Consider the following 14,858-nt stretch of genomic DNA (forward strand, 5'->3'; position numbering starts at 1 on the left):
GGCATCCAGTGTCCACACACACACACACAGATACTGGCCTTTGGCATCCAGTGTCCACACACACACACACACACACACACACACACACACACACACACACACACACACACACACAGATACTGGCCTTTGGCATCCAGTGTCCACACACACAGATACTGGCCTTTGGCATCCAGTGTCCACACACACACAGATATACTGGCCTTTGGCATCCAGTGTCCACACACACACACACTCACACACACACACACACACACACACACACACAGATACTGGCCTTTGGCATCCAGTGTCCACACACACACACACACAGATACTGGCCTTTGGCATCCAGTGTCCACACACACACACAGATACTGGCCTTTGGCATCCAGTGTCCACACACACACACACACACACACACACACACACACACACACACACACACACAGATACTGGCCTTTGGCATCCAGTGTCCACACACACACACACACACACACAGATACTGGCCTTTGGCATCCAGTGTCCACACACACACACACACACACACACACACACACACACACAGATACTGGCCTTTGGCATCCAGTGTCCACACACACACACACACAGATACTGGCCTTTGGCATCCAGTGTCCACACACACACACACACACACACACACACACACACACACACACAGATACTGGCCTTTGGCATCCAGTGTCCACACACACACACACAGATACTGGCCTTTGGCATCCAGTGTCCACACACACACACACAGATACTGGCCTTTGGCATCCAGTGTCCACACACACACAGATATACTGGCCTTTGGCATCCAGTGTCCACACACACACACACACACACACACACACAGATACTGGCCTTTGGCATCCAGTGTCCACACACACACACACACACAGATACTGGCCTTTGGCATCCAGTGTCCACACACACACACACACACACACACACAGATACTGGCCTTTGGCATCCAGTGTCCACACACACACACACACACACACACACACACACACACACACACACACACACACACACACACACACACAGATACTGGCCTTTGGCATCCAGTGTCCACACACACACACACAGATACTGGCCTTTGGCATCCAGTGTCCACACACACACACACACACACACACACACACACACACACACACACACACACACACACACACACACAGATACTGGCCTTTGGCATCCAGTGTCCACACACACACACACACACACACACACACACACAGATACTGGCCTTTGGCATCCAGTGTCCACACACACACACACACACACACAGATACTGGCCTTTGGCATCCAGTGTCCACACACACACACACACACAGATACTGGCCTTTGGCATCCAGTGTCCACACACACACACAGATACTGGCCTTTGGCATCCAGTGTCCACACACACACACAGATACTGGCCTTTGGCATCCAGTGTCCACACACACACACACACAGATACTGGCCTTTGGCATCCAGTGTCCACACACACACAGATACTGGCCTTTGGCATCCAGTGTCCACACACACACACACACACACACACACACACACACACACACACACACACACACACACACAGATACTGGCCTTTGGCATCCAGTGTCCACACACACACAGATACTGGCCTTTGGCATCCAGTGTCCACACACACACAGATACTGGCCTTTGGCATCCAGTGTCCACACACACACAGATACTGGCCTTTGGCATCCAGTGTCCACACACACACAGATACTGGCCTTTGGCATCCAGTGTCCACACACACACAGATACTGGCCTTTGGCATCCAGTGTCCACACACACACAGATACTGGCCTTTGGCATCCAGTGTCCACACACACACAGATACTGGCCTTTGGCATCCAGTGTCCACACACACACAGATACTGGCCTTTGGCATCCAGTGTCCACACACACAGATACTGGCCTTTGGCATCCAGTGTCCACACACACAGATACTGGCCTTTGGCATCCAGTGTCCACACACACAGATACTGGCCTTTGGCATCCAGTGTCCACACACACAGATACTGGCCTTTGGCATCCAGTGTCCACACACACAGATACTGGCCTTTGGCATCCAGTGTCCACACACACAGATACTGGCCTTTGGCATCCAGTGTCCACACACACAGATACTGGCCTTTTGGCATCCAGTGTCCACACACACACACACACAGATACTGGCCTTTGGCATCCAGTGTCCACACACACACACACACACACAGATACTGGCCTTTGGCATCCAGTGTCCACACACACACACACACACACACACACACACACACACACACACACACACACACACACACACACACACACACACACACACACAGATACTGGCCTTTGGCATCCAGTGTCCACACACACACACACACACACACACACACAGATACTGGCCTTTGGCATCCAGTGTCCACACACACACACACACACACACACACACACACACACAGATACTGGCCTTTGGCATCCAGTGTCCACACACACACACACACACACACACACACACAGATACTGGCCTTTGGCATCCAGTGTCCACACACACACACACACACACACACAGATACTGGCCTTTGGCATCCAGTGTCCACACACACACACACACACACACACACACACAGATACTGGCCTTTGGCATCCAGTGTCCACACACACACACACACAGATACTGGCCTTTGGCATCCAGTGTCCACACACACACACACAGATACTGGCCTTTGGCATCCAGTGTCCACACACACACACACACACAGATACTGGCCTTTGGCATCCAGTGTCCACACACACACACACACACACACACACACAGATACTGGCCTTTGGCATCCAGTGTCCACACACACACACACACACACACACACACACAGATACTGGCCTTTGGCATCCAGTGTCCACACACACACACACACACACACACACACACACACACAGATACTGGCCTTTGGCATCCAGTGTCCACACACACACACACACACAGATACTGGCCTTTGGCATCCAGTGTCCACACACACACACACACACACACACAGATACTGGCCTTTGGCATCCAGTGTCCACACACACAGATACTGGCCTTTGGCATCCAGTGTCCACACACACACACACACACACACACAGATACTGGCCTTTGGCATCCAGTGTCCACACACACACACACACACACACACACACACACACACAGATACTGGCCTTTGGCATCCAGTGTCCACACACACACACACACACACACACACACACACACACACACACACACACAGATACTGGCCTTTGGCATCCAGTGTCCACACACACACACACACACACACACACACAGATACTGGCCTTTGGCATCCAGTGTCCACACACACACACAGATACTGGCCTTTGGCATCCAGTGTCCACACACACACACAGATACTGGCCTTTGGCATCCAGTGTCCACACACACACACAGATACTGGCCTTTGGCATCCAGTGTCCACACACACACACAGATACTGGCCTTTGGCATCCAGTGTCCACACACACACACAGATACTGGCCTTTGGCATCCAGTGTCCACACACACACACAGATACTGGCCTTTGGCATCCAGTGTCCACACACACACACACACAGATACTGGCTGTGCCCCCCCCAGAGACTCAGCTATTTTGATGAATGCCATTATAAAAACAGCTCTGCTCTCAGCCTAATTATGTTTTCCCTCTCTCACTATTTCTCTCCCCCTCTCCCTAACATCAGTTTCCTGACCTAGTTGAAAGGGAAGTCAGGAGTTTGGGCTGCTCCCTGTTTGACTTGATTCACTTCCATCCAGCTCTGTTTGTGTTGTTGCCGTCACCCTGCTGCTCCGGCCGGCCTTTCGAGTTGTGGAACACTGGTACGGTGGAGTTGTGTACGATCTAGATTGAGTGTTTTGCACGTGTGGATACTTCTATATGGGGTCTAACTGGAGAGGAAAGGCCTGACGACCCAGATAGGGTTGCAGTGTCCTTCCCCCAAATATAGACAGGCTGCTCTTCTCCCTCTCTCTCTATCCCTCCCTCTCTCCCTCCCTCTCTCTCTCTCTGTGACAAGCTCCCATTTGTCTCCAGTCATCCTCATCCCACCGGTCCCTTCTCTCTCTCGTCCCGTTGTCATTCCTGTCCTCCCATTATGGCCATTACGGGCCGCTCATGTGGCCGCCGGACTCTTTGAGGATCTCGTTCCACGGTAACCCGGCCCATCTCCGCGGTAACCCTAGACCGTCCCCGGGGGAATGCAGCATTTCCCTTATTTGTCTGGCTCATGTTGAGTGGCGCTGGGGGGGGGGGGGGCAGGTTGAGTTGCACTTTTTCTTTCTGGGGGGTGGAGGGAGGTGGTGTGTGTGTTTAATATTAAGCTGGCTGTGAAAGGAGGCCCTGTGAAGATGTCTTGGATTTTGGAGCATTGTAGCAGGGGAGGGGGTTGGGGATGGAGCTACAGAAAGATATTTGGTTACCAAAAAACTTCCTGGTAGCGCGGTAAAGCTGTGATTCAGGGAGAACTGGTGTGGGTACGTGTGTGATCATTGTACGTCTATCAACCACTGGAGCCAAGACAGGACAGACGGACTGAGTGTGGAGGTGTGAAGTGACTGGCACAATGAGGAGCCAGGCCAACAGAGTACAACAGAGGCGGTACATCTGTCACCTGTACACCCCAGAGGGTTGGCAGCACCTCCCTCAAGTGTGTGTGTCTTTGTGTGCATGCGAATGTTCTCTACCTGTTTTCCGTCTCTCCTTAGACTCCGAGCTAAAGGAGTTGCGTGAGGAAACGCTGGCACTCCTGATGGCCTCTGAGCTGGTGACCCCTGGAGGCCCCTCTGCTGTGTGTGGCCCCCCCGGCACCACCCAGTATCTCCTCAGCCTGGCACGCCTGGCACTCAGCGCCAGCGTGGAGAGCCCACTGCTGTGGGGCATGGAGGATGGCAACACATCGCGAGGACCCCTGCTCCTGGGGTGTCTGCTGCAGTGCCCGCACTACGAAGTCCGTGAGCTGGCCCTGGGAGAGGTCCTGAGGAGGCTGGAAAGAGAGAGGGATGAAGAGAAGGGGGAGGGGCAGATAAGCTCTCACTGGCCCCAGGAGACCATCATCTCAAACCTCACTACCCTGGCCCTGCATGAGGCCCACCCTCAGTCTCTGGCCAAGGTAAGACACCATGGGGAGGGCCATTAGGACCAGAGTTTTTCCCTCAGGTCTGGTCGTGTTTTAAGCATAAACTCCAGGGCTCTTAAACATGTTGATATGGTTATTTGGTAGTTGGTCATGTAGCTGGTGTTTTATGAAGCCCGTGGGGGGGAATCAAACCTACAACTCCACCCATCTCAATTGTGTTCAACCTCCCTCTCCCCAGTGACAAACTCAAGAAAATTATAACAAATCAATTACATGTAGAAATCTGTTTTCCTTATTATTGCGTGAGAGTCTTCAAGCGCCATATGGCTACGCCAAGAGAACCTCTCCCTCCCTCCCTCCTCGGTCCCTCTGAGGTTTGGTAACTTTCCACTCCTCCACCAGGCAGCACCTCCTGCACCATGGTGGAGGTTTAAGTGAAAAGGCAGCCTGTTTATCCCAGCTAGAATCATATTTAAATTCCTCATTGACACTGGACAGCCATCCATTACCCAAATCTTTGCCCTTCCATTTTTATCATTAAGCTGTGTAAGAGTTGACAGGACTTGTCACTACTGGGAATGGTGTGTGCGTGCGCGCATGTGTGTTTCATTGAAAGCTGTTTTATTGCCCAGCCGTTAATGTTTAACCAGCCGGTCCGTTAAGCCGCATCTCTCCGCGCCAAGGACACCGTTTCCATGGCTAGCCCTCTGCTCCAGTAAAGCATTCTGGAAGGAAACACTGTGTTTGGGCCTGACTTCCTCTGTGGGTTGGATCTGTTGGCCTTTAAAAGAGCGGGAGCAGGGCATTCCGCTTCCTGTGAGACTGACCTGCAATCATCCTCAGCCCAGTCTCTCACTTTACAGCTTTATAGTGCTTTAAAAGTCTCAGACAGAACGGCTATTTGCTGAGTACGGTGTGTGTGTGTGTGTGTGTGTGGGGGGGGTTGAAATAATTCCACTTTTCGAAATCACATATCTGGATCTTCAAAATACATGTTCAGTTACTTTTACTTAGGGTTTTAACCTTAGCACTGCTGCGCGAGGGTGATGTGGGGCGGTGTGTTTGGGATCATTGTCAGCCACGTTTCATCTTCAATTCCCTTGCTGATGGAAGGAGGTTTTCACTCAATCTCACAATACATGGCCCCATTCATTCTTTCCTTTACACGGATCGGTCGTCCTGGTCCCTTTGCAGAAAAACAGCCCCAAAGCATGATGTTTCCACCCCCATGCTTCACAGTAGGTATGGTGTTCTTTGGATGCAACTCAGCATTCTTTGTCCTCCAAACACGACGAGTTGAGTTTTTACCAAAAAGTTATATTTTGGTTTCATCTGACCATATGACATTCTCCCAATCTTCTTCTGGATCATCCAAATGCTCTTTAGCAAACTTCAGGTGGGCCTGGACATGTACTGGCTTAAGCAGGGGGACACGTCTGGCACTGCAAGATTTGAGTCCCTGGTGGCGTAGTGTGTTTCTGATGGTAGGCTTTGTTACTTTGGTCCCAGCACTCTGCAGGTCATTCACTAGGTCCCCCCGTGCTGGGTGCTGGGATTTTTGCTCACCGTTGTGATCATTTTGAGATCTTGCGTGGAGCCCCAGATCGAGGGAGATTATCAGTGGTTTTGTATGTCTTCCATTTCCTAATAATTGCTCCCACAGTTGATTTCTTCAAACCAAGCTGCTTACCTATTGCAGTTTCAGTCTTCCCAGCCTGGTGCAGGTCTACAATTTTGTTTCTGGTGTCCTTTGACATCTCTTTGGTCTTGGCCATAGTGGAGTTTGGAGTGTGACTGAGGTTGTGGACAGGTGTCTTTTATACTGATAACAAATTCAAACAGGTGCCATTAATACAGGTAACGAGTGGAGGACAGAGGAGCCTCTTAAAGAAGTTGTTACAGGTCTGTGAGAGCCAGAAATCTTGCTTGTAGGTGACCAAATACTTATTTTCCACCATAATTTGCAAATAAATTCAGTAAAAATCCTACAATGTGATTTTTTTTCTTCTCATTTTGTCTGAAATAGTTGAAGTGTACCTATGATGAAAATTTACAGGCCTCTTTCATCTTTTTAAGTGGGAGAACTTGCACAATTGGTGGCTGACTAAATACTTTTTTGCCCCACTGTATGTATCAGTGTCACATGGATATTTTCATTTCATTTAGAAAAAGCTGTTTCAGTGTTAAAATAGGCCTATAAAGGGCCTCCCGAGTGGCACTGCATCGCAGTGCTTGAGGCCCCACTACAGACCCAGGTTCAATCCCAGGCTGTGTCATGACTGGGAGTCGCAAAGAGCGGCGCACAATTGGCCCAGTGTCGTCCGGGTTAGGGGAGGGTTTGGCCGGAGGGGCCTTAGTTGGCTCATCGCGTTCTAGTGACTCCTTGTGGCGGGCCGGGTTCCTGCAGGCTGACTTGGTCGTCAGCTGAACGGTGTTTCCTCTGACACGTTGGTGCAGCTGGCTTCCCGGGTTAAGCGGGTGGATGTTAAGAAGCGCGGTTAGGCAGATCATGTTTCGGAGGACGCATGACTCGACCTTCGCCTCTCCTTAGCCCATTGTGGAGTTGCAGCGATGAGATCAGAACTGCATTTGGAGAAAAACGGGGTCAAATTAAAAATAATAAACATAAAAAAGAACACAAGTACTCACACTAACGTCTGTTCAGATATTCAAATAACCGTGCACATCCCTAGTGTGTGTTTGTGTGTGTCAGGGAGATTGTGAGCTTGTGTGTTTTAGGAGTGTGTGATTTCAGTGCATGGTGAGACAGGAACCCATTAAAGGGGGTAGTAAAAATGAAAAGCCATGGAGCAGCAGAGAGACCAGAGGCTAAAATTCGTACTACTTTAATATTTGTCTGAGACGGCAGCACTGTCACAAGCTGAGGGACACAGAAGCCGTAGAACCTGTAGAACCTGCTCACGTCCCGTCCAGACTGACACCCACTCTCACTGCTATCCCTCTAATCCCATACACGGATTGTTTTAACAGCTCCATGCTTTAAAAATAAATGATCATCAAAGAAATATGCAGGAGGAATGTCAACAGGTGTTGGGGTTTCTGAGGGAAAACAACTCCTTCTTCCCTCGACTCGCTCGGCTGATCCCTCAGGTTGAGGTGGGACTGGAGGAAGGTAGATGTAATCAGGTCCTGGAAAGTGGATAAGGGGAAAGGGAGAGAAGGACAGACGGGTTGACAGATCTAGCGATGAGGCAGAGAGTGAGCGAAAGGGATGAAAGCCAGAGACACACAGAGGTACAGGATGTGTGTGTGTCAGCTGTGTGCCCGTGGTTTGGGTTAGCTGGGAGGATCTGAACGTCCAGAGGGGTAAAAATATCTCCAGGGCAGAGTGCCAACTCACACAGGACAGACACCAGAGCTGTGGGCTTGAAGCTAGGACCCAGTAGTTCATGTTCAAGACTAGACATTAGTCAGGAAAAAATCCTGCTCTCACTTCACCTCTATTTATTTTATTTAACTAGGCAAGTCAGTTAAGAACCAATTCTTATTTACAGTGGCGGCCTACCCAAGGCCAAACCCGGACGACACTGGGCCAATTGTGCGCCGCTCTATGGGACTCCCGGTCACGACACAGCCTGGGATTGAACCAGTAATTTTGATGACGTGTATTCAATTATTAGTAATCGAATACAAACCTTGAATCGAGTATTTTAATACTCAGATGTGGTGCTGCTCAGTCCTCTTACTCTATTTCTCTCCTTTCCTTCTCTTTCTTTCTCGCTCTCTCTCTCCCACTCCATCCCTCTTTCCTCAGGTGCTGCAGGTGCTGTCTGTCCTCAGCGTGAACTCTGACCTGCTGTGGAGGGACGGTCTGCGGAATCTGACCCAGACAGAGGTCCTGGAGCGGGTTCTCACTCTGGCTGAAGGCTTTGCCCACAGGTGAGCCCAGCCACCAAGGGCCTGAAGCATCAATACACTATTATCCTTTTCACACTACTGAGCTGAGTCAAGCCAATCAAACCCAGGCTGGCCTGGTTGCTCATCCACCACCACAGTTGTTGAAGCCATGCTTGTAAGGCAATGTGGAAAACCAGCACGTAATGGTTCAGGTCAGCGGACTCGGCACGCTAGTGTGAATCAGGTCTACCCGCACAGTCCTTCACAAAAATCGAGTTTAGGATGGGTTAGGATCTCCGTCAGTAAGCCTCAGCACGTCCACAACACTGAGTCATTGAGTGCTTTCTCTTCTTATCCTATCAGCTTAAGATTCCATTACTACGATTCCATTACTTTCAATATCAGGCGTAGTTCTCTTGAACTTCTCCCAGTCCAGCCTGTGAGACGTTGTGACATAGGTCACACTCTCTTCCAGCTGTGCAGTGCCTTGCAAAAGTATTCATACCCCTTGGAATTCTTCACATTTTATTGTTAGAAAGTGGGATTACAATGGATTTAATTGTACATTTTTGTCAACAATCTACACAAAATACTCTGTCAAAGTGGAAGGTTAGATTTTTGATCGAAATTTGTCATGGCATAAGTATTCAGCTTCCTGAGTCAATAGAAAAGAAAATACCTTAGAATTAAACGCACACGTTTGCAGATGTAGTTGCAGTGTATGGGGGGGGGGGGGGGGGTAGTAGCTGACTAGTGGTGGCTATTTGACAGCCTGATGGTCCGGTGGTAGATGCTATTGGCCAGTCTGTTTGTTGTAGACATGATGCTCCTGTACTGCCCACGTCTGAGTGATGGAAGCAGGAAGAACAGGCTGTGGCTCAGGTGGCCGAAGTCCCTGACAATCTGCTTGGCCTTTCTGCGACACCTGGTGTTGTAGGTGTCCCGGAGGGTAGGCAGTGTTCGGGTGAGCGTACAACGCTCTGTAGTACCTTGCGGGCAGTGGAGTCGCTGTCTCCTTTGGCAGCGATTTACAGCTGTGAGTTTTCTTGGATAAGTCTCTAAGAGCTTTACACACCTGGATTGTGCAAAATTAGCCTGTTCTTTTCATAATTCTTCAAGCTCTATCAAGATGTTGGGGATTATGGCTAGACAGCAATTTTCAAGTCTTGCCATAGATTTTAAAGCAGATTTAAGTCAAAACTGTAACTTGGTAACTCAAACATTCATTGTCTTCTTGGTAAGCAACAACTGTAGATTTGGCCTTGTTGTAGGTTATTGTCCTACTCAAAGGTGAATTAGTCTCCCAGTGTCTGGTATAAAGCAGACTGAAGCAGGTTTTCCTCTCGGATTTTGCATGTGCTTAGCGCCTCCCCATTTTCTTTTTATCCTGAAAAACACACTATTTGCCGACGTCAAGCATACTCATACCATGATGCAGCCACAACAATGCTTGACAATAAGGAGGCAGTTACTCAGTGATGGGTTGTTGGATATGCCCCAGGCATAAGGCTTTGCATTTAAGATTTTAAAAAATGGTATTCCTTTGCTGTGTTTTTTTGTTTGTTGCAAACAAGATGCAAGTTTTTGAATATTTGTATTCTGTATATTTGTTTTCTTTTCACTGTCATTTACGTCGTTATTGTGGAGCCACTACAATGTTGTTCATCCAGCCTCCGTTTTCTCCTATCACAGCCATTAAACACGGGAAATGTTTTAAAATCACCAATTTTGGTGAGGTAACATCCTGAGCAGTTTCATTGCTGTCCTGTAGCTCCGTTCAGAATAAATGCTATATTTGATGTCTGGGTGGTTTAATACATAATCAACTCGACCATGCTTAAAGATATCCATTGAATGCACAAACATTAGGAATTCTTTCCATGACATAGACTGACCAGGTGACTCCAGGTGCAAGCTATTATCCCTTATTTGAAGTCACTTGTTAAATCAGTGTAGATGAAGGCGAGGAGAAGGGTTAAAGAAGGGATTTTAAAGCCTTGAGACAGTTGAGACATGGATTGTGTATGTGTGCTATTCAGAGGGTGAATGGGCAAGACAAGAGTGAAGTGCCTTTGAACGGGGTATGGTAGTAGGTGCCAGGTGCACCAGTTTGAGTGTGTCAAGAACTGCAAAGCTGCTGGGATTTTCACGGTCAACTGTTCCCCGTTTGTATCAAGAATGGTGCACCACGCAAAACACACCCAGACAACTTGACACAACTGTTGGAAGCGTTGGCGTAAACATGGACCATCATCCCTGTAGAAGGCTTTCGACAACCTTGTAGTCCATGCCCCGATGAATTGAGTCTGTTCTCGGGGCAAAAGAGGTACAAATCAATATTAGGAAGGTGTTCCGAATGTGTCGTACACTCATTGTATTCAATGTCTGATATTGTTATTGTTAACCATCTACCAATCACCATCTTTATGAAGCTTTCGAAAAGCTCCCTGGTGTTTGTAGCCGAGTCTGGTTTTTAAAATAAATACTTGACTAAGGGACCTTACAGATGACTGTATGAGGTACAGAGGAAGGATTAGGCATTCAAAAATCATGTCAAGCCTTATTATTTCACACAGCGAGTCAATATAACTTATGTGATTTCTTAAGCCAAGTCAACAAACAGGTCACTGACCATCTCGAATCCCACCGTACCTTCTCCGCTGTGCAATCTGGTTTCCGAGCCGGTCATGGGTGCACCTCAGCCACACTCAAGGTACTAAACGACATCATAACCGCCATCGATAAAAGACAGTACTGTGCAGCCGTCTTCATCGACCTTGCCAAGGCTTTCGACTCTGTCAATCACCATATTCTTATCGGCAGACTCAGTAGCCTCGGTTTTTCGGATGACTGCCTTGCCTGGTTCACCAATTACTTTGCAGACAGAGTTCAGTGTGTCAAATCGGAGGGCATGCTGTCCGGTCCTCTGGCAGTCTCTATGGGGGTGCCACAGGGTTCAATTCTCGGGCCGACTCTTTTCTCTGTGTATATCAATGATGTTGCTCTTGCTGCGGGCGATTCCCTGATCCACCTCTACGCAGACGACACCATTCTATATACTTTCGGCCCGTCTTTGGACACTGTGCTATCTAACCTCCAAACAAGCTTCAATGCCATACAACACTCCTTCCGTGGCCTCCAACTGCTCTTAAACGCTAGTAAAACCAAATGCATGCTTTTCAACCGGTCGCTGCCTGCACCCGCATGCCCGACTAGCATCACCACCCTGGATGGTTCCGACCTAGAATATGTGGACGTCTATAAGTACCTAGGTGTCTGGCTAGACTGCAAACTCTCCTTCCAGACTCATATCAAACATCTCCAATCGAAAATCAAATCAAGAGTCTGCTTTCTATTCCGCAACAAAGCCTCCTTCACTCAAGCCGCCAAGCTTACCCTAGTAAAACTGACTATCCTACCGATCCTCGACTTCGGCGATGTCATCTACAAAATGGCTTCCAACACTCTACTCAGCAAACTGGATGCAGTCTATCACAGTGCCATCCGTTTTGTCACTAAAGCACCTTATACTACCCACCACTGCGACTTGTATGCTCTAGTCGGCTGGCCCTCGCTACATATTCGTCGCCAGACCCACTGGCTCCAGGTCATCTACAAGTCTATGCTAGGTAAAGCTCCGCCTTATCTCAGCTCACTGGTCACGATGGCAACACCCATCCGTAGCACGCGCTCCAGCAGGTGTATCTCACTGATCATCCCTAAAGCCAACACCTCATTTGGCCGCCTTTCGTTCCAGTACTCTGCTGCCTGTGACTGGAACGAATTGCAAAAATCGCTGAAGTTGGAGACTTTTATCTCCCTCACCAACTTCAAACATCAGCTATCTGAGCAGCTAACCGATCGCTGCAGCTGTACATAGTCTATTGGTAAATAGCCCACCCTTTTCACCTACCTCATCCCCGTACTGTTTTTATTTATTTACTTTTCTGCTCTTCTGCACACCAATATCTCTACCTGTACATGACCATCTGATCTTTTATCACTCCAGTGTTAATCTGCAAAATTGTAATTATTTGCCTACCTCCTCATGCCTTTTGCACACATTGTATATAGACCCCCCCTTCGTTTTCTACTGTGTTATTGACTTGTTAATTGTTTACTCCATGTGTAACTCTTTGTTGTATGCTCACACTGCTATGCTTTATCTTGGCCAGGTCGCAGTTGCAAATGAGAACTTGTTCTCAACTAGCCTACCTGGTTAAATAAAGGTGAAATAAAAATAAATAAAATAAAAAAGCCAAATGTTACTCCTGAACTAATTTAGGCTTGCCTGAATAAAGGGGTTGACTATTTTAGTTATCAAATTTGTATTCATCTTTTTTTTAAATATATATATATTTTTTTTGTATTGTTGACAAAAAAATGACATCAATTTTAATCCCACTTTGTAACACTAACATTGAAGAAATCCAAGGGATCTGAATACTTTTGTAAGGCACTGTATATTATGAGGAGGTTGGGAAATAGAGGGAGGTGAGGGAACTTTAGGAATGACCTCAAAATGGCCGCTGGTAAAGGGGCCCTGTCCTCAAATCGAATGTTATTTGTCACATGCTTTGTAAACAACAGATGTGGACTAGCAGTGAAAACCGGCTGCCAAAACGGCCCTAAGCCATCCATGATTGATGTACAGTCTTGAATGGAGAGGTGGGAGAACAGTAGGTGAGGTGCAGCCTCCCTCCTTTCCCTCTTCTCTCTCTCTGTCCGTCTATGAAAGGACCCACATACCTGTGGTTGTGAGGATGCCATTCGTGTATTCGGAGCCAAAGCCTTGGATTAAGGAGAGAGATTTACCCAGCACTCCCTTCACTCCGGGTCTTATGTTAGCTGCCCAACTGGCCCGTGCTCTTGGCGACGTGTGTGTGTGTGTGTGTGTGTGTGTGTGTTGAGGTGTTTAACTATACTTGTGGGGACCAGTCCCCACAAGAATAGTAAATGAACAACATTTTTACCAACTGACAACATTTTGTTAGTCCCCACAAGGTCAAATGCTATTTCTAAGTTTAGGGTTAAGATTAGAATTAGGGTTAGGTTTTGGGGTTAGTGGTTAGGGAAAATAGGATTTTGAATGGGACTGAATTGTGTCCCCCTTCCAGTACCTGTGGGACACCCCACACCTCTGTACACACACACACCACTGTTTTAACAGTGAGAGAATGAGAGTGGAAAATAAGGATTGGATTACAAAGACTTGCCTCTAAAAAAATATATATATATAATAAAATGGCCAGGCCACAATCTGTACGAAGCATGTTGTGGCTGACGGACAGCGACTGTTGTGGATTGGGTCAAGATCATCAAGTTCCCTGGCGTCCACATCACTAAGGACATAACATTGTCCACACACACCCACACAGTCGTGAAGAGGGCACAGCAGCACCACTTTCCCCTCAGGAGTCTGAAAAGATTTGGCACGGACCCTCGGATCCTCAAAAAGTTATACAGCTTCACCAACAAGAGCATCTTGACTGGCTACAAAACCCCTTGGTGTGGCTAATGCACCGCCTTTGACCGCAAATAACTACAGAGGGAGGTGCTGGCTACCCAGTACATCACTGGGGCCGAGCTCCCTGCCATCCAGGACCTCTATATCATGTGGTGTCAGAGGGAGGCCAGAAAAACTGCCCAAGACGCCAGCCATCCAAGCCATGGACTTTTCACTCTGCTACCGTCTGGCAAATGGTACCGGACATCGGTTCTCGGACCGACAGGCTCCGAGACAGCTTCTACCCCCAGAGCCATACTACTGCTAAATAGTAAATTAATGATACCCAAATAATCTGCACTGACTATCTTGCAGTGACGCACATTCAATAGAGTGCATTCTACAGTGCATTCTGAAAGTATTCAGACACCTTTTTCCACATTTT

The 14,858-nt window shown here is 48.2% G+C and overlaps 1 protein-coding gene across 3 annotated transcripts in view; it reads left to right on the forward strand.

Moving 5' to 3' along the window:
* thada (THADA armadillo repeat containing) overlaps positions 1–14,858 on the forward strand; it is a 106,652-nt gene that overhangs the window by 60,035 nt on the left and 31,759 nt on the right. For all 3 annotated transcript variants that reach the window (XM_020481562.2, XM_020481563.2, XM_020481564.2), the window contains exons 32-33: positions 4,739–5,142; positions 8,885–9,009. In XM_020481562.2, the coding sequence (XP_020337151.1) occupies positions 4,739–5,142; positions 8,885–9,009 (529 nt within the window). The remainder of the gene's footprint in view (positions 1–4,738; positions 5,143–8,884; positions 9,010–14,858) is intronic.

The sequence above is a fragment of the Oncorhynchus kisutch genome, linkage group LG4 (assembly GCF_002021735.2).
Source record: "Oncorhynchus kisutch isolate 150728-3 linkage group LG4, Okis_V2, whole genome shotgun sequence".
NCBI lineage: Eukaryota > Metazoa > Chordata > Actinopteri > Salmoniformes > Salmonidae > Oncorhynchus > Oncorhynchus kisutch.